This window comes from Diadema antillarum, unplaced genomic scaffold (assembly GCF_040938485.1).
Source record: "Diadema antillarum isolate AM-2024a unplaced genomic scaffold, OU_Dant_1.0 seq00000694_RagTag, whole genome shotgun sequence".
NCBI lineage: Eukaryota > Metazoa > Echinodermata > Echinoidea > Diadematoida > Diadematidae > Diadema > Diadema antillarum.
This window is the reverse complement of record NW_027271599.1, coordinates 367,001-387,446: the sequence shown is the minus strand read 5'-3', so window position 1 is coordinate 387,446 and position 20,446 is coordinate 367,001. Positions and strand designations below refer to the sequence as shown.

Below are 20,446 nucleotides of genomic sequence, written 5' to 3'. Positions count from 1 at the left end.
ATCTTCTATCAAACAACTACAGAAACTGAAGTTGACTGCATGAATCATGAGCATCTTCTTCACAATTATTTTCTTTAATTGACAGCCAAAATATCTATGACGAGTTTTGGGATATCACAGCAACTAGGCAAGACCAAGGGACTCGATGGCCAGAAGAAATGGACTAATTCAGAGGTGGCCATGTATATCTGATTCTGGTTTTTTTTCTTTCTGTAATATTGACTGAGAGATGACACCCTGCCCCTTTCAATGTGACCATTCTTTAATATATTTCCTTCTTCACGAAGGTCATAACCTTCACATGCTCCTATACTACAGCAAGGTTCCGTGACGTCAAATGATGCGTTGCCCGAGGGGCAAACAACAAATCATGTGTGTAATAAGTGCAAAGCTCTAGCACACAATATGCGCACCGCATACCAGCCGGCCAGGCTGGCCTGATAAAAATCACACACAATAATGCCACATGGGGTGTAATGCTTACACACTTGCCCATGGGTATGGGGGACCCCGTACACAGTTTTTGCCCCTCAGCACGGCCTGGTGACGTCATTGGAACCTTGTCTATTCTACATCTATCCTGAACTTCTTTACCTCTCAACATCTGGGTCCCGTTTCAGAAAACTTTTCATCAGTGACAACTACCACATTTCTATGACAAATTTGCTCTTAGCCAATCAGATGCAAGGATTTCAGTAGCTTATAACAACTATGACAACTTGCCACTGATAATAAGTTTTATGAAACGGGGCCCTGCAAGGCATTCTTGGCATTGTTCCGCAGGTTTGATTATTATTATCATTATTGTTATTATTACTGTCATTATTATTATTATTATTATTATCATTATTATTATTATTATCATTATCCTTTATTAATCTATTTTTCTATTTATTTTATTTATTCATTTATTTATTTTGCCATGTTTCATCATCTTCTTGAGGTTTACCATGTTAAATCTCAGATAAAGTGGGTATATGGGGGTGGGGGTCATTTTCTAACTTACTGGGTTTATATCCTGGAGTCACAGCCCAGTCACATGGTTCGTCATATCATGATCACAGTTTCGATGAAAATGCAAGGAAAACCTTTAGGTTGTGATTGCTGTGTGTGTCTTTGCAAAAGAGGCTTGCTCTCATATTGACTTTGTGCACATAAATGCTTTTGTGAGCTAACAAAGTAATTTTGAGAAAAGCATTCTGACAATACTAAAATGATTCTAGACTATCAAAAATGGTGATAGTTTTGCTCCATACCTTCGAGGTGCTCACATTTTCTTCTCTTTCAAAAAAAAAAAAATCAGGAAGTTAGTACAATGTGCTTATAAGGGTGATTCAGAGATAGCTTTCTTACTATTATTAAAGTTGTTTTTTTTTGGGGGGGGGAATACAAATATGGATGATTTGGTGAATTTGGTAATTTGGAATATTTAACAGTTGTTGAGTCTTAGGAATGAAACAGGTGAGGACAAAAGGAACAAATATCTACAGTATGATTTTTTGCTGTTGCAGGAAATCAAAGAAATATTTTGAAATCAATAAGATGTTTTAAAATTGTGGAAAAAAGAAAGTGTATAATTTTCATCCACTTTTGACTACTTATATTGAGACGTGTTCTGAAAGAATGACTGCACCACTAACACACATGATCTCTACTTTTCTGAAAGTATTCTACTTTTAAATAAATGTCTGTACATGAGAAAGGAAAAGAGAAATAAAACAATTTCCCTCTTTCTACGTACATGAGATACGCTTAGGTGCACTGATGTACTCAGCCATTTATTAACCTTTTTCTTTTTTAAAGAATATTATGCCTTTTAGCATGAAACTCAGCAGCAACCAAGGGTGAAAGCCTTCTAGGCTTTGGTGGGTATCTGAGTCTCCTGGACCTATTTGTGTTGTCTGTGTTAGTAGGCAGTATGCGGTGCACAATATTGGAAAGCATTTTTTACACTCAGTTTAGAATGGCTCTTGATATGTCTCTGGGCCACAGTGGTACCTGTTCTTCCCACCAAGTTCAAAAAGATGAGAAACAAAAGAAACTTAAAAAATGAGATTTAAAGAAGAAACTCATAAACTAACAGCTTGCATAGGGATTACCTTCATGCCATATTCCTTCATCCAGATTAAAAAAGAGAGAGAAGAACAGATATGATTGTAAGGTAGAAGTGAATTACGTTTCTTCACATCTGTTACTTGCAGAATCAGCTTTGAATATTTGCGGAGCACTATAAAGGGGCAGGTGTCATTTCTAAGGCATATTTCAAATTAAACTACTTTCAAATTTAAATGCCTGTGGGAAATGTTGGGGGATAGATAATGGAAGTTGTGTTAGGAATCAATTTGGGGCAACTCTAATTTACCACTACGTTATTTGAGACAAGTCACACACAAAGACAGCAAAGGGGAATTCCAGACCATTTGTAGGTTAGTTTAAAAAGAAAGAGTAAAATTTTACAGGCACAACTGTGACAATTTGATCAACATTTGAGAAAAATAAGGGGCTATAAAATTGTGAAGTTTCACTCCTTTTTCAGGACACTGTACTTTAACAGTCAATATGAATATGCAAATGAAGTGAGTTGTTGCTGTCATCACCTCGGAACTTGCCATATAACTTGTCAATAAAATCTTAAAGTTTCATGTTTTTTGCTCAAACACAATTATACGCCAGTTTCAAATCCTCATATAACTGACTGATCAATATTTGGATTTTATTCAGCCAAGAATGTTTTACACTTTTAAATCAGAAGAACTGAATTTACAATTATATTCTTTTTTTTTTAAATATGATCAATGAAAAATTGCTAGGTGGTATCGCCATCAGCTCACTAACTTGCATATTCATATCAACTGTTTGAGAGATGTTTTGTAAATGTTTACAATTTCTTAACTTCCTTATTTTATATCCAAACTTTCACCCTTATGCTTATTTAAATTTCACTCTTTCTTTTCAGACTAACTTCTTACTGGTGTGGAACTCTCCTTTAAAGGGGCGGTTAAGCTGCTTTCTATGTGCAAGAAAGCACCGCCCACCCCTCTTGAGAATACAATTCACAATAAAGCAGTTAGTAGGCTTAAAATTAACAATACAACAGAAGAATAACTCATCTGCATTTTTTTTTTTCACCATGGTTCAAAAGATGGCCATCTCGGTTCAATTTTTCTATTTGTATGTGGGTTTAGTACACAAGCCAAGCGACAGTCATGCCCCGCAAATCATTGAGTATCCCATTATACAGCTGTAGGTTTGGTTGGGGAAAAAAAATGAATAAACAGAGTAATTCAAACTGACGACAAGCATGTCTGTTATTGTGCAAAATTATGACTCTTGTCTTCAAGCAATTTTGACAACTCAATAAAGCATTTTTCAACAACATGAATCTGTTTGTGATGTAATGGGTGTCCTCTTGTTTCAGCCGAAAGTATTTCCCCAGTCGGGGAGAAGTAGAGATGGTCATCTTTCTTCCACTGGGAAAAAAAAAATGCATAAACTGATGACAAGACGCACACTGTCAATCCTTAAAATCATGCACTAACTTTTTAACTTTTGGTGTTGGTCTGACCCATCAGCTCTTGGTGAATTTAAGCGACAAAATGCACTGTAAGGAGCTTAGCTGCACTGTGAATGAGTCCTATTGATATCATTTAGGCTGCATCGATATCATCTAGGCTGCAAAATGCACAGGGGGGACTTTAAAGGGGGAATTCCGGACCAGGTATTTTATTCATTTGAAAAGAAAGAGTAAAATCTCATGAGCACAGTAGTGACAATTTGATAAAACTTTGATAAAAATTAGGGAAGTTCTAAAATTGTGAAGTTTAGCTAATTTTTGCGAAACAGTTCTCGAACAGTAAATTCGAATATGCAAATGAGTGAGTTGATGATGTCATCATGTCACAATTTTCCATTAATCTTGCAAAAAAAAAAAGTGATGATAACTCAGTTTTTCTGCTTCAAAAGTGTAAAATAGAAATGTTACACCTTGCTAAATAACTGCAAAATTATGATCAGTCAGATACATTACAATTCAAGACGGGAGCATAATTGTGTTTGAACAAAAAACTGGAAATTTCAAGATTTTGTGTACAAACTTTATATTATGGCAAGTTGTGAGGTGATGACATGAACAACTCACTCATGGCATATTCATACAGAAGTCACTCATGGCATATTCATACAGACTGTTCAAGAACTGATTTGTGAAAATTTGTGAAACATCATAATTCTTTAACTTTTATAATCTTTATCAAATTTTCACTGTTGTGCTAAAAAAATTATACTCTTTCTGATCAGAATAAAATTTTACTGGTCTGGAATTCCCCTTAAACTGTTGTTATATCCAGTAAGTGTGCAATGTATCATCATGATTAACTCTACTGGGGGCAGTCACGGTACCTGATTTGGAACTTTTTTCTGCTGATCACGGCCCGTCCTCTTTGCTTTAGCCGCACTGGAAAAACATGCAGAGGGATATAGCAAGGGAGATTACACGGGAGGTCACAGCAAAACACTAGGATGGGACTAAGTTGCTGTTCAGTATGTATGTATGTATGGATTCAAGTTTGTGAACTCAAGACCTAGAGAGTGAATGCAGAGTGCAGCTGACAGAGAAATGGCGCCCCCATGGTCAAGCTTGAGCATACACATGGCACAGTCATCTCACGGGCGTGATTGTGTTAAAAATCAAGACGTGACAGATATCCAGAGAGAGAGAGAGAGAGAGATGAACGTGAAACATGAACTCATACAAGTAAGCTCTCCCTTGTTAATGGCACAGCACAGTGATGGATGGTTATGACAAAGCAATGGCATACAGAATCGGCTGAAGCATGACAGGATGGAGGCGGATGTGAGAAAACTGAGAGAGTGAGGACCTACAACCGCAATACGTGGATGGTAGTAGAAGATACTGTGAAGCTTTGAAGCTTTAGGGCAACTTGATTTAGAACTTTTTAGAAAAGATTGAAAAGTAAAAGCAAAAACAACAGGAAAAAAAAAATACAGCACAGAATATTAGGCAAAATAACAAAAACAGCAAAGGACAAAGCAGACATCACGTAGGCCAACAACACTGTGACAAAACTTGGCGAGAGCCACTGCACTTGTGAATTGTGAACAGGTACATATCATAACACGATGGTTTGGCAAACATTTAATACTGTTAGCTTTTACCTGGTTTCCTAGTTTCTTTTTCTGATGACCATCACTTTTATTCTGTGCACTGATGTAACATCAACAGAAAAATGAGATGAAAATAGCAACAAAAAATTCAAAAAGAATACACATATACATTTACACAGTGCTCCTGAAATTGGAACAAAGTGACACGATTGTGAGATGTCATTTTTGCTGTACACACTCAAATATGAATGGATGAATAAGAAGAAAAAATAATCAACTTATGACTGAACATATGTAATAATCAATAAATATTGATATTATCACTGGAATACCACTGAAGTCAACATGAATAGTGCATTTGTGCCTTTCGAATAAAGTTTGTTAACTAAATGTCGGAAATTGTGCACCAGAAGACAAGAGAAAATGTAATAGGAGACATGAATTTGTGCTTTCTGCAATTAAATTTTGCAATACACCAATATAGCGTAAGGAATTTGTTTGTTTGCTTTTCTTTCAGTCTGCTGCTAAAGAAAGAAACATGTGCAAGAGTCTACGCAAATTACTATATTTATTTACAAAATTCCATATTTCTATGTTATCATCTGTTTTCTCTACTTTTTGACAACAAAATGTAATACCTAAACTACAGTTCATTCAACTTATGTGAGGAATGAAAGGAGTAGTTCATCTTCTTTTTATTCTTTAGAGGTTTTCTCCCCAAATAAAGAGGATAAAGTCTCGTAATATTGCACAGTTGTGAATGAAATGTACAATGCATTGCACATTACAAACCGTTGACAGGAATGAAATCCACAAAGAGAAAGTACAAAGTGTGGAACGTGAATGTGCAACAAAAACAAAAACAAAACAAAAAACAAAATAAAACAAAAAACAGAGAACACATACTCTGTTCTGATCATATCTGCAGTCACACAGAATTGACACCTTCAGCGATCACGCTTCACATTTGCATTCAGAATATTGGAATTAAATTGCTGGCAGAAGAAATTTTGGGGGTAGACATAAGCTAAATGAATGCTATAAGCCGACCACGCATACAGTGTATGTCAGTTCAGTTTAGTACAGAACTGAAGAAAGTACTTCTGAAGATATTGCTAAGAGCATAAAAGAATTCACATAAAGTCTGGCCACAGCTGGAATAACAAAATTATAAAAAGAAAGGGAAAAAAATTCCTTTCATAAGGTTGGGGAAATTATATATTGAAACATAAAAATGACGATGTGACTCAGAAACATAATAACAGAAGTGTTGTAGTACTGATGAGTAAAAGTAATAGCAGATGTAGAAGCAGAAGAAGTAACGGAAGTACATATAGTAGTATAGTAGCAGAAGCAGTAGTAACAGTAGTAGCAGGAGCAGTAGTAGTAGCAGTAGCAGAGTCTCCAACTCTCCCGTTTTTGACGGGAGATCTCCCGCCGAAAACCCATTTTTGCAAAATCTCCCGTTCTCCCGCTTGAGATTTAATTTCTCCCGCCCTGGCTCTTTGTCTCCCGTTGGAAAGGATTTCTTATTCATTTCTATCGTATGTTGAAAAAAATAAGCCTTAAATAGCATCAGAGAGCATCTAGAACCGTCGGAACTTCGCGCTTCGCACACATCAAGTTGGAGTCTCCCGTTTGCTAGGGGTTTCAGGCAGGAGAATCTCCAGATCAGAAGGTGCTTTGGGTTGGAGTCTCTGCAGTAGTAGTAGCAGTAGTAGTGGTAGTAGGAGGAGGAGCAGTAGTAGCAGTACGATAAGTAGCAAGCAAACGGAACAGTTGCAGTAATAGCAGTAATAGAAATGGTTGAAGTATCAGCAGCAGGGGTAGTAGTAGTAGTAGTAGTAGTAGTAGTAGAACTAGTAGTTGAATTGGTAGCAGAAGTATTAACAGAAATAGTACTAGGAGTTGCAGTAGTAATACTAGTAGTGGCTAAGCACTACCAGTAACATCAAACTACTCATAGTAATTTCTACTTTTACAGTATGAAAAATGACAGTATTTACAGTTCTGGTCGAGGTGTAGATTTAGCTTTTAACATTTTGCGAGATATTCAGAAACCACTCTATGAGATGTCAAAGAGCATGCAGTTCTAAGGGGTATCAAAAGTTTATTCGATGAAAATCGGTTTTGAAATGGCTGAGATATCCAAAAACAAGGTGAAACAAAGAGATCCTAATAAAGTTGTGGCATGTCGCCTTTTATTATAAGCACTTTTTTGGATATCTCAGTCATTTGAAAACCAATTTTCATCAAATGAATGTTGAATCCTTCTTAAAATTACATGCTCTTTCAAATTTCATAAGAGGCTTCTCATTATCTCACTTAGGAATGTTCAAAACATGAATCCCTACCTAAACCAGTACTGTACAGTCCCTTTAAACAGCGTTAGAAGGAGCAGTAAGAAGTGATAAGCTATATACCATGTCTGCTACTTATCAAATTCTTGAAAAGATTTTTTTTTTTTTTTAATAACTGAGAAGCAAAACCTCAGCTTAGCTTCAGGGCAAATACAACTTTGGTGCAATTTCATAGTAGTGCCCTATGATAGTACTGTATACCCCACATATTTTGCGAATTAAGATTTTCTAAAATTGGGACACGTGAGACAATACCGCAAGTGGATGAATTTGCAATCAAAAAGTCTAGTGATGGAATGAGTAATATCCCCTTCATGAGAAGAGTTTAGTGATTTCTCATCTTCGAGATTTTACACAGGGCACGTGTCACAGCAAGCAGCATTTTAGCAGGCCGTCAATTTCGCAGACATCGGCTGATTCGAGGAATCCAAACAATGAAAATGCCTCAAAATATACCGGGTATACAGTAGCCCATCTACTGCATTTTTGGCTACCTTTTCAGGGACCTCAGGAAAAAAAAAATGGCAATAGAAAAGTATATCCTTCTATTAAAAAGGCTATCTCTACATGAAGCAATTTATTTTATCTACCAGAATGGATGGAGAGGTAAATGATCGAAATAGAGTGTTTTGACTCCACGGAGTCTTGTCTTACGGCTAATATGTTAACCATATGTGCCTTTTAAATAACCCTGCATTCCCAGCCCCTATGGATAATTCGAGTGCCATGTGTGATCAGCGCATATCCTGAAGAAAAAAATAAATAAGTTTATAACCTCTGGGAATAAAGTGAAGGTTGCTGTCCTTTCACTAAAAGTCAATCTGCATATAACAACCTGGAGATATTCTGCATGATCCTGAAGGAAGACTTTACCTACCGCCAGTGCTTTGAATCTTTGGAGCGTTGTTTTGCAACTCCACTTCTGAGCAAAACTGTGGGATACACACATGTAAGTTTGCATACCCAGCACATTCATGATCCCTTCTGAAAACCAATCATGAAAGGTTTTTTTTTTGTGTGTCTTTTGTTTTATTGCTGTGGATAAAATTGTTCCTTCATGGATTGCCTTTTTCAAACATATTATCCTCTAAGGGAGCCCAAGTGGGTCACCTCTGTTACGGTCACAACTGACTAATCTACCTCTAAAGTACTAAAATATAGTACCACTTCCGGAGTTAAAGAATAGGGGATGTTTGAAATTCACACAGATTTGGTTTTGGGGCCCTCTATACCAAGGCTCCTACATAGTAGGGTCAACTGTAAAATTTTATCACTTCTGTATCAACCTGCCCAAAGGAACAAGTCAAGCTAAGCTTGGTGAAAACCTGATCATGCGCTTTAAATGAAAGTTTGAAATTAGCTAAAAGCCCGTTATTTTCTTCTTTTGCATAATGAACAAAATATACTAATCATGGTAAAAACATACGAGTTGGAGTTGGAAGCTCTGTGAATGTATAGGCAGAGATGAAGACGAAAAGAAAATATAAAGAATAAAAGTAGTAGAAGCAGTGTTAGTAGAGGAAGAAGATGAAAAAGAGAAGAAAAGAATAATATTTACATTATTGATAATTATCACATGGATGATGAAGAACATAAAATGAATTAATGTATCCAATGCCAGACGCAATTCTACTTAATATATACAGCAGCATATTTTGTGATTACTGGTTGGATTTGTACACACATTTCAAACACTGCTCAAAACAGACTGCAATATCATCACCTACAGTTTAGAGTTATTCAATTATCGATATGCACAAGCCGCTATTTCTGTTTGAATAAATACACTTTTTCAAAATGCTATCATTTATTTTGTTTCCACTGACTGTAATTAGGGGTGTCCACTCGTCATCATGCAAAATTTTGATCTACTAATCATGAAAACAAAGTTAAATGATTGACCACGATGAGGTAAGATGATAACTAATGACAATGAACAAAGAATGCCACTGCCCATGATTTAGATCCTCCACTCTTCCATGACAAAGAAACATTTGACTTATCGTCTGATGTTACGTTTGAAATGGGAATGTTGTTTTCCATTGATTGTGTTAAAAGACATTACCCAGGGTTATGGACCCTTTAGTCATGACAGAAAATGGATGAATGACATTAGAGGAGTATCATTATTACAATGTTCACAACAAGAGGTCCCTGAAGATTTCACCAAAATGGAATGCATGTAATTAAGCCTCTATTCCCACAGCAAGAATTTCTTTGCGTTAGACAGATTGCAATGATTAATTGGGTATTTCAAAGCAACAGACAAACAAAGAGAAAAACTTTACATAAAGATCAACAATCACAACAATGACAAACATGTATGGACTCATAAGGATTACGAGGGGAAGAGTGCTCACAAGGAGCTACTGTATAACAGATAACAGAAATAACAGATGTGTAAAAAGTTCAACATGACTACACAATTCAAGAGATACAATTGTAGCTCCAAATATTTGAAACTATTCAAAAACCTGAGGCAGAAAAATAAAAATACTTTACATCCCATTTTTGAAAATTCATAGCCAATGTCTCTGTCACATAACAGCAACGTCTTATAATATGAAAGATCATTTTTTTCTTTTCTTTTGTTTTTTGAATAAATGCAATATCATAACATAAATTGTCCAAAACTTGCATAACAGGATGAACACATCCTGTTTGCAGGATCTACTACACTTGACACATCCTCAAGGAGGATCATGGGAAAGGTCTTGAGGAGGTCCCTCTAAAATATCTTCCAGAATATGGCATCTCAAAGAAGAAACATATCAAATATGGAATCAAAACATCGTAAGAGGTCATTTTGTTGTCCTCGATATCCTATTTCGTTTTGCTTTTGGGGGTTTTTCAGTCACATGTTAATATCCACTGAGCCACTTATGGATGAGCTTTTTTATCATATCAAAGTTTTCTGTTTTTTTCATACTGTCAAAATATGGATATGGAGCTGCATCTATTCTATTCCCACGAAGATCATCCTTACTTTGAACTCGCTGGTTAGCACAACACATATTGAAATATACGCTGTGTGGGAAGTTGCTATCATGCAGACTTGTCGCTCTGTATAAATCATCCGTCTATTAAGTGGTCTGGTAATAGAATGAGTCAAAGCAAGAGCTGCCCAGAAATTTGGAAAAGAATAATGAGGACATTTCTCGCATTTCCTCTAGGTTTTTGCATCCTTTTGAAACTTGACTTGAGGTGAGCGAAATACGTATATATTTTATGCGTCCATAAAAGTGTGGAAATCATTTGATTCTGAACTGTCCTTTGGAGCTACTTATGAGCCAACTATAGTTTGAGACCTACCCATAATGTTTTGCATCGACAGCTACTTCCTGCTATGGCCATCCCTCTATGATGTACATTAGATTGAGTTTAAGAAATCAGGTATTGCTTCTTATCATGACTATCTATCACGGCTAGACACAGGACAAAGGTTGAGGAACTACCCCCACCCGAAATGTGTCGCCAGAAAGGAAACCAAAGGGCAAAAAGCAACATCAAGAATGAGGGCTAAGATACTGACTTGGCGAATCCGATGAAGTCGTCGTGGTTGGTGTTCATGTATGCCAGCTGGATGTCAATCAACATCAGAACCTGGTCCTTGGTCTTGGCCTCACGCTCACGAATATGTGTGCAGACGATGCGCTCAGTCTCCTCACGTAGTCGTGGATACCTGCTCATCTGGGGTACGAACAATGAAAACAAAGGTACAGATGCTATTAAAGGGAGTTATTCCCATCACACTGGTACAGATGCTATTACAGGGAGTTATTCCCATTACACTGGCACTCTTTCTTTCATACATAGGACATGTCTCCTGGAATAGATGAGATATAGGGCAGAAATATTCAATGTCAGCAAATACTTTTCAGTGTTTTCTGTGCAGGGAATCCAGTCCATACATGACAAGCATCCTAGTATCTGGAATATTATCATACTCGCAACAAACTATGCTTTTAATCCACTGCGGCTATACTTCACCAAAGCATCAGTCATAAACCTGGCAAAGTGTATAACAGCTGCCAGAATCACTAACTTTGCACAGTGTTTTGAACACACTTACTCAGGTGTATCGGACCTTTGCAAAAGCAGCATGGCATTTGATTCAAACATCAAACTCTCCCTCAGAGAGTTGTGGGTTCAAGTCTCTTTAAATCTACATCAATTTTGTCCCTGTGCACGATAGTGACTCTACATTGCTGCTCTTTAAGGAAGAAGTATACATGCTTTACTGCACAGATGTAAATACTGTTGCATTGGGCAATTACTCAAGGAACACTCACGATGAGGGACATTGCTCTCTTTCAGTGCAGCATTAAGAATGAATACAATGACCACAAAAGTGCTACGAAATATGGTAGATGATGCAATAGATTTAAAACATATAATGTTTCATTTTCTATAATGTTTCATTTTCCCTCTGATTACACTCCATCATAGACATTCGAAAACAGAGACACATTCTCTGGCAGATGTTGATGACCACCAGCAAAAGGAAGCACTCACCCCTTCACCAGAGTGCCTGACGACGTTGTTGAGTTCATTGACGACCATGTCCACGCACTTGAGAGATGGTTCCTTCAGGCGGTTGATTTGCTTCTTGGTGATGGCCTCAAACGCCATGTCTGGTGTAAACAGACCAACCCTGTTATGACAGAGAAGTGAAAGTACTTGGATGAAATCAGAGTGCAGTCACGGGGCTCGGACACCACCCTTCATCATTCAAGTTGACCTGCACAGTTTCTAAGGGGCAAGAGTTTGTGCACCACTCTTTAGATTTTACTGGACCCTGATGATATACTCTAAGAGCCCATCAAAGACTTGTCGACAAACATTCAGATCCCTTGCTCTGAGCAAAATTCTGGCATTGTTGGTTAAAATAATAGTGGACATCAAGAAAGCACAACGAACAATTCAACATTCATTAATTACACATCATTTCACAGACATTACTGATCGATTACTGAGTAGTAGGTAGCGTCTGTTAACCCTAACTGCACTGGGGGGGGGGGGGGGGGGGCGGGGAGGCCCCCCCCCCCCCTGCATACTTTTGGCGATTGCATCCCGACCGCTTGGAATTTCGGATTCTCACTTCATGACTTTTTCCCCTGAAGTCTTGCGCACATTTTGATACCACATTTGTCCATATCAGACCTACCTAGGGGGTGTTATGGGCCAATTAGTATGTGCATGTCATTAAAACGGCTAATCGCTGCATATATTTGTGTACAGTTATATACTGTCAATAGTCCATGGCTTGCATTACTTTATAAAGTTTGCTCAGGAATTGGTTTTCCACTTGGTTCATGCTTCTATATTGAAATAAATTGGGCAAAGTTTAGAAACAATGATATACATAAGGAATAGAAAACAATAGAAAACAGAAGAAATAAAAACAATACAAAACATAACAAAAAATTTGTTTTTTTCTCGTTTTTTTTTTTTCTCTCTCTGATTTATTTCACATTTGGGAAACATTATTCTTCATTATTACAGTTTTCATGTAATTTTGTACTTGTTTAGGCTGAAATTATGAAAATATCCCCCAAATGCATAAAATACGCATTATGAATAATTAATTAGCTAATTATGCAAAAAATTGCATAATTGATTAAAATAAATTACACCATCAGATTCACGCGAAGATCTATCAGCATGCACATTTTCAAGTTCATCGGACATTGCGTTTCCGAGATCAATGCCCCCCCTCCCCGAGTACAGTAAGGGTTAACATCCTTGTGTTGTTGGAATTAGCGTACACATTTCTCAGGACGATTCCGCTGTCTTTCTTTCCCCAGCAACTAGTCCTGGTGATATGGGTTTTACTGAAAATACTGTACTTGGTAAAATCGAGGTATTTTATTATACATGTTTTATTGACTTGTTTCTGTGGGTTTATTGCCACTTGGTCTACTATCAGATGGTCTACTTCCCAATTCGTCTAACACCATTGTGGCCAAACTCATTTAGTCTACTATCAATTTTGTCTAATTCCCGTTTGGTCCAATTCTCACTTGGTCTAAAGCCCAGTCTGGCTAAACATCACTTCGTCTAATGACCAATCTGGGTAATCTGGGTACTAGATGAAATGGGCATAGCCCATCTGAAACTAGACCAACTGGTAATGAGCCTAAGTGGCAACTGGACTAAACAGTCATTAGACGAATTGGTTGTAGACGAAACGGGATTAGACCATGTGGGTTGAGACTAAATGGCTATTGGACGGAGTGGGAGTAGACCAAGTGATAGATCACCAATAAACTGCAGAAAGTGGTCAGTGAAATATAGCTACATCTAGTCATTACAAGAGTGCCCCATTCACACTCGGCACCAATAAACTGCAGAAAGTGGTCAGTGAAACACAGTTACATCTAGTCATTACAAGAGTGGCCCATTCACACTCGGCACCAATGAACTGCAGAAAGTGGTCAGTGAAACACAGTTGCATCTGGTCATTCCAAGAGTGCCCCACTCACACTCGGCACCACTCACCTGACACCATGAATGTTCTTGATAGCGAAGCTGATTTCTCTCCTCAGCTCCTTCTCGTCATACTCCATCTTGACGACCTCGAAGGGGTACCGCTCGTGGAAGATGCGGTTGATCTTAGCCCCGCCCGACAGCTCGTTGGTGTTGATCTCGTCGCCCGACCCCTCGATGCGCTTCTCAAAGCTCACTCCGAAGTGCTGGACCATCCTGGAAGAAGAGGGTGCAAGTCTCATTATGGGGGCGTTTCACATCATACGCATTGCTATGACTTTACTTGCAGCATTAAAGGTACTGTTTACCATTGGGAGCAGTGATTTAAAAAAATGTTCGAGTTATCACATTTGATGCACATGTGTAGGTCCATTGTATCACAAAACATCCTACCATATAAGAATTATTTTCCCAATAAAGCCTAAAATATAAGGAGGTATCACTATTTTTCTCAATAAACCATGACTGTAGACGGTTTACTCGAGAAACAAGTTTATTATAACTATTGTTCACATTTTGTAAATTTAGCAATACGTAACACTGATTATACTGATTAACATTTCTACATGGATTGTTTCTATCTTTAACTCACATTTTAGAACTATTTTGAAGCTCTAAAGCTGGGTTTTGGTTTAATCTGCAAATGGTAAATAATGCCGTTTATGTTCATGCTTCAAATATGTGTGTACAAATTATCACTTGCATTCTGATAGACATTTTGGTAATCCTAATGCACTTTCGATAAAGTCCTGCGACAGACACAAGAAGGAGATTGTATGTTGTGTACAGAACTTCCTTATATCGGTCTCCCTCCACTGACAAAATGACTCTTAAATTCCCAGTGGATTTCCCAACTCACTGCAGCATTGCCTTGGTCTTCCTGGTGGGGTCATCAGCGCTGAAGTTCTTGTACTCGCCCACCTCTTTCTCCAGCGACAGCTCCTGGGCCTGCAGCTTGTTACGCAGGGCTGGCAGCGTGTCTCGAATGTGGTTAGTCAGTTGCTGTAGGAGGGAAAAGCAGAAGTATGAGAGTCCAAAAGGAAGGGGGTGGCTTGGTGCTCAGTGAAATGTTCTTGAGCTTGATTATAAAATCCTCTATTTTAAAATGTGACATGACTTGGAAGCATTACTTCTGAATCTGATAGAGAAACAGCCAACTCTGATTTGGAAAATGACAGCAACAAAACAAAGCAAGAAAATATAAATATGGTCTGTTTCTGGACTATCAGGGAAAGTCATCTTGTCTTTGGTAATTTCACAAGATTGACATTGCATCTTGTCTGTTGATTCTAAACTAGGGTTGACGTAGATTTGGGATTTGAAACTTGCTCTCCACATCTTCATTTCAAGTGCACACAATTTTCAACCGACTACCTCTATTTCTTGTGTCGGATATTACATTTCTTGTTCATAGATGTAAAAGCAAGCAGAAATTTTTGTGCTGATCATTTCCTTGTATACCCACTTCTACTGCATGATTTCCTGCGAGGTTTTCAGTTGTATTTTTGGTCGCCCACCTAAGAAAGCAGCATACATTATTTTGCATCTTAAACATCCGCCTAAAACTGAAAAGCGACAACAAACGTACCTGGTTGAGGACTTTCTGGAGGTAGGGTGTGCCCATCTTGTCAGCGATGTGTCTGTAGGAGGGATGGCTGAGGAAGAATTTACGCTCTGCCGCCAGGGCAGCTTTAATGTCCTTCTTGCCCTCAATGTCACGCTGACTTCTGTTGACGACACCAACATAACCTATCGGATGGAATGCAATATAAGCATTGAGAGACATACACTACGTGTCAACATCAGCATGCCAGAATTCATTGCAAGACTATGGCAGTTTCACGATGATGTGTGTCAGAGACACCAGCAAACAATACAAATGATCATGTAAAAAGACGCCACTGTACATAGTAAACAAATATACCATGCACTTCCAGGATCTAGCAGAGATTATCGACTCCTGCGGTAGCAGGAATAGCACTATTTTCTGAGGGGTACATTGGCGTAGAAGATAGCGAAACTTCTGTCCCCGGAATTTCACTTGTGGCTAAGTAACAGCACAAGATATATTTGTTTTATATCCCTTTAAAGAAAAATACCTGCTGGTAAAATAGTTCAAACAAAAGTGTTAAATCACCTAAGTGTAGACAAACAGGAAGTAGTGAGCATAATGTACAGAGTGGTTTATGAGGCCGTTACCAATAGCATGTTACACATACCTATAATGAAAAGCATTGATTTATTGCCTATATACAGTATGATGAAATTCATGGTACAGTGCACTATACCATGAATGTCAGTCTATGGCACATTTCATGCAGATCTGCTCACTTCCACTACACAATCCAACTGGCATCAACTGGGGGGAATAGCTAATACCTTGTTAACCTTTTATTGATCAACATACATGACGGTATATGACCTTTAAATGTTCACTTTTAGTCACATGAGCTTTCTTTACCCATTTAAACTTGAACACTTTGTAAACTTTCACTACGGTACTGTAAAACGAGGAATGTAGGCGTGTATTTTAATTTCGCACATTTCGCACATTTCGCACATTTCGCAAAAGCGAAATTAAAATGCATGCGAAAGTTCTTGTTTACACTGTATGTATTCAATGCCAGTGGTAACTTGCAAAAATTCTATGATGTGAAACAGGCCTTTGGTTCCAATTTGCAAAAATTTCATGCTGCGAAAACATCTTGCTTTACAGTATGCAGTCTGTGTGTTTAATACTACATTCATACTGTTACAGAAAGACCGATAACAATTTAAAAAGACTGTGCACTGATTGACTGCGAACCAATTTTATTTCTCAGCCTGCTGTGATACGAGATACCACAGTCCTTTAAATGTCAATCTCAACTGCACTTGATTTATTACCCTTTCAAATGACACGTTTGCAGCATTCTACCGTGACTCACAGGTGCCATTAAGTATGACACTACTTCAAGAGGTTTATTAGCTTGCAATATCGAACTTGCCCATAAACATTAAAGGGACTGCAAACCACATATACGTATGCATACATGTGGATTGAGTGAATGCAGCAACACTAGAACGCATCTGTAAAATTTGAAGAAGTGGGACAATACAATCAACAGTAATGAATTTTTAGAGTAACCTCCAGGTACGGTACCCTCAGTTTACGGCATGCCTGATCAAATACTGTATAGGCCATATATCTAGCGAGTCTAATTTTTCACGAATCAGGACTTCCCAACGATTTCGCGAGTGGTTAAATTCACAATTATGGAGTACGGCACTAAATGGAGAAATCGCTTAAAATGTATGCATGCACATTACATTCATGTCAGGATCAGAGCCAATATTTTTGTGTGTCTTTGAATTCATGAATAGCACTTGACCGAAAGATCGGTCTGTATATGTCCGTCGGGGAATGTTCCGCGGAAACTGCGTCTGGCTTCACGGATCCCCTCCGTATACAGACCGAAGTCAATGATCCCAGCTCTTGTGTGGAGCAACGCGCACAGATCAAACGTTACGATAAACCAAATTTCAGACAGCTTTTTTACATTCAAACAAGTTTGACATGACATGACACATTATGCAGCAATATTTGGGGTTAATTTCTCACATTGTGCAATCGAAATACTCACAGTAACTCGGTTATAATGCAGAAATTTTATCCATATCGCAACATGGCCGTTCGCTAGTAGTAAGTCGCCATTTTGAATCTGTAAACCAATCACATGCGAGGTACGTGTTTAGTAAAAAAGACATGTAGAAACTACCTCGCATGTGATTGGCTAATAGATTCATACTGTATGTTTCTACAGTTTGAACGTGACGACGCGACGGGCTGGTTTATGTGTGTTTTACGTTGAAAATTCTACCGCAATGTTGGATTATTCATTGATCTGGTGAGTGTAGTCTATTCTTGAATAGTTGATTTAACTATTCAAGCTTAAATTTGCTGACCTAGGGCCGTGAATTAGACACAATCGAGAAGGGTGAGGTACCTCACCCAATTTTCCATAGAGACAGTGGTTAAGAATATCCACACTGCAATGGGTACTGGTACCTTCCGTCTGTCTACGGAGGACAGCGTTAATGGCAAAATATAAAAGAGTCCTCCGGACAGACGGATCTTTCTGTCTAGAATAGCACCTGACTCGAGAAATTTGCGAAAATAAAAACCTCACAAAAATATTTGGCGTAAATATTACTCACCTCTCCTCAGTGGGAGGAGCTTGTTCTCTAGGATGTCCTTAGCATCTGTTCCATCATCCATCAGATCCAGCTTGGTGATGACTCCTATTGTACGCACACCTGTTGCATAGGAGTCAATCATTTTACACAGTTTAAACAATCCCAAGAAGACCACATGCAGAGCTTTGAATGTTTCACTTTTGTAAAACACAATCACCATCAACATAATGTGCAAAGGAATATACTGTACTAGCTTTATAGGGTCAATTTGCAGTTGAATGTGGTAATAAAAAAATCCTGTCACACGCTTAAACAGAGTAAATTATTTTCTGCATGACCATATAAGACCCTGAATACACAACTGAATTTCTAAGAAGAGCTATTTACATTGACAATACCCAAACAGCAATGGCAACAGTGATTCCAGGTAGAATCCACACTTATCTAACACACCAATAACTACAATTGTACAACACTTGTATATCAAGCTCTAAACGACAGGTACAGACTTCATTATACCTCTCTGGATGTACATCATTTCCATACACACAGAACAGGAATGGACAATTATCGCACCATGATTGGATATGGCATCATTCAGTGTGAGTCTGCTATAAATTTTATACTTTCAAAGAGAAATACCTATGATCACTGTGGAAAACATACACTTATGTAGAATGAAAAAACATTTGCCAATGAATACTGTATCCGCCATATATTTCCCGAGTCTAAATTTTCGCGAATTGGGAATTCCCGACGATTTCGCGAGTGGTTAAATTCGCGATAGTGGAGTCATGCACTGAACGGAGAAATGTACACAAATACGTCACATCCACATCGGGATCAGAGTCAATATTTTTGCGTGTTTTTAATTTCGCGAATAGCACGGCCGACTCGCAAAATTCGCAAAAAATAAAAACCTCGCGAATTATTCGGCATATACAGTAATTCAAAAAGTCAGATTCAAATTTTTCCTGAAGCACGAAGCAACAACACTGTACTCGAATACTTTAAACTTCAATCAAGGCCCTCTTGTTACAACTTTTGCTATTCACTGCTATTGCATAAGCAACATTTGAGTCAATGTATGTACAATGCAAGAATATGGATGATTAATAACTAAAGACACCTATACGGTGCTTCGTTTACTTCAGATATATGATCAGATTGTCTTTCTGTTTGTTTGTTTGTTTCATTTCGTTCAGTTGCAACTTTGCTTGACAGAGGAAAAAGGCTTTAAGAGATCATGTCTTGACATTACACCATGACTGCCTACCTTTTGGGTCAACTTCCTTGGCGATCTTGAGAGCGTCAGAGTTGGCCAGATCGGCGTTGGCCGGGGAAACGGCCAGGATGAGCGTGTTCTCGTTGGTAACAAACTCCATGAGCATGTTGCGGATCTGTATCTCAATGTCTGGGGGCTGGTCTCCCACCGGGACCTTGGTCATTCCCGGCAAGTCGATCAGGGTCAGGTTCAGGACTGCAAAAAGAGGGTCAACGAAACACAGAACATTTAGAAAAGCGTTCGAATTCGCAATGGATCCTGAATTTGAATAATGCGAGACTGACACTGGAATGCCTTTCCACACTGAAAGGACGTTGAACCCCACATATGCAGGTGGATTTTGTTTTCAGAAGACCTGGTGTTGGATGTGACCACACAGCCTAAAATGAAGACGGGATGCGAGTGTGCACACAATTCATCTCACATTTATCAGTTGCAGATAATACCTTTTTGGTAGTCAGATACGCTTACAAGTCAGTGTGTAACATGTTGCCAATGTCAATACAGTAAACAATTCTGCTTGCACTAATTGATCCCATACTATGCCATGGTTGTAATAGGCCTAAAATGTACTGTACAAGCTGAAATTTTCGCGGTGGTTTTATTTTCGCGAATTTCACGAATCGTCTTTCAAGCGCGAAAATAACAACACGCGAAAATAATAACGCGTGAATAACTAAGTTCAGTTAGACCCTTGCAACCGTGAAATTAACAACACGTGAAAATGTCCTCCAAGTAGCAATTCGCGAAAATATCTGTACGCGAAAATTTCAGCTCGTACAGTATATCTGAGTACAGGTAATGATAAAACTAGAAATGTCGCCACAGCGACTGGTTATACCCCCGCCAAACAACATTTCATAAGCTTTGGTCAAAACAACATTTCATAAGCTTTGGTCAAAAAACTGAGGAAGTAGTTAAATTCGCAAGATCTTTCCTTGATCTTCTGCCATTAATATGCCGTTACCATGGCAACGTACTTTCGGGTACTGTCGAAAAATGCGTCTTGCAC

General features: G+C 38.3%; 1 protein-coding gene across 1 annotated transcript in view; it reads right to left on the bottom strand.

The window, feature by feature from the left end:
- The window catches only part of LOC139737516 (dynamin-1-like), a 68,919-nt gene that overhangs the window by 17,656 nt on the left and 30,817 nt on the right, over positions 1–20,446 (bottom strand). Inside the window, exons 4-13 of the mRNA XM_071648186.1 lie at positions 19,426–19,629; positions 18,171–18,269; positions 15,562–15,722; positions 14,833–14,975; positions 13,986–14,189; positions 12,000–12,138; positions 11,017–11,174; positions 8,911–8,928; positions 4,399–4,453; positions 1,007–1,018 (exon numbers count right to left, since the gene is read on the bottom strand). Coding sequence (XP_071504287.1) covers positions 1,007–1,018; positions 4,399–4,453; positions 8,911–8,928; positions 11,017–11,174; positions 12,000–12,138; positions 13,986–14,189; positions 14,833–14,975; positions 15,562–15,722; positions 18,171–18,269; positions 19,426–19,629 — 1,193 coding nt within the window. The remainder of the gene's footprint in view (positions 1–1,006; positions 1,019–4,398; positions 4,454–8,910; positions 8,929–11,016; positions 11,175–11,999; positions 12,139–13,985; positions 14,190–14,832; positions 14,976–15,561; positions 15,723–18,170; positions 18,270–19,425; positions 19,630–20,446) is intronic.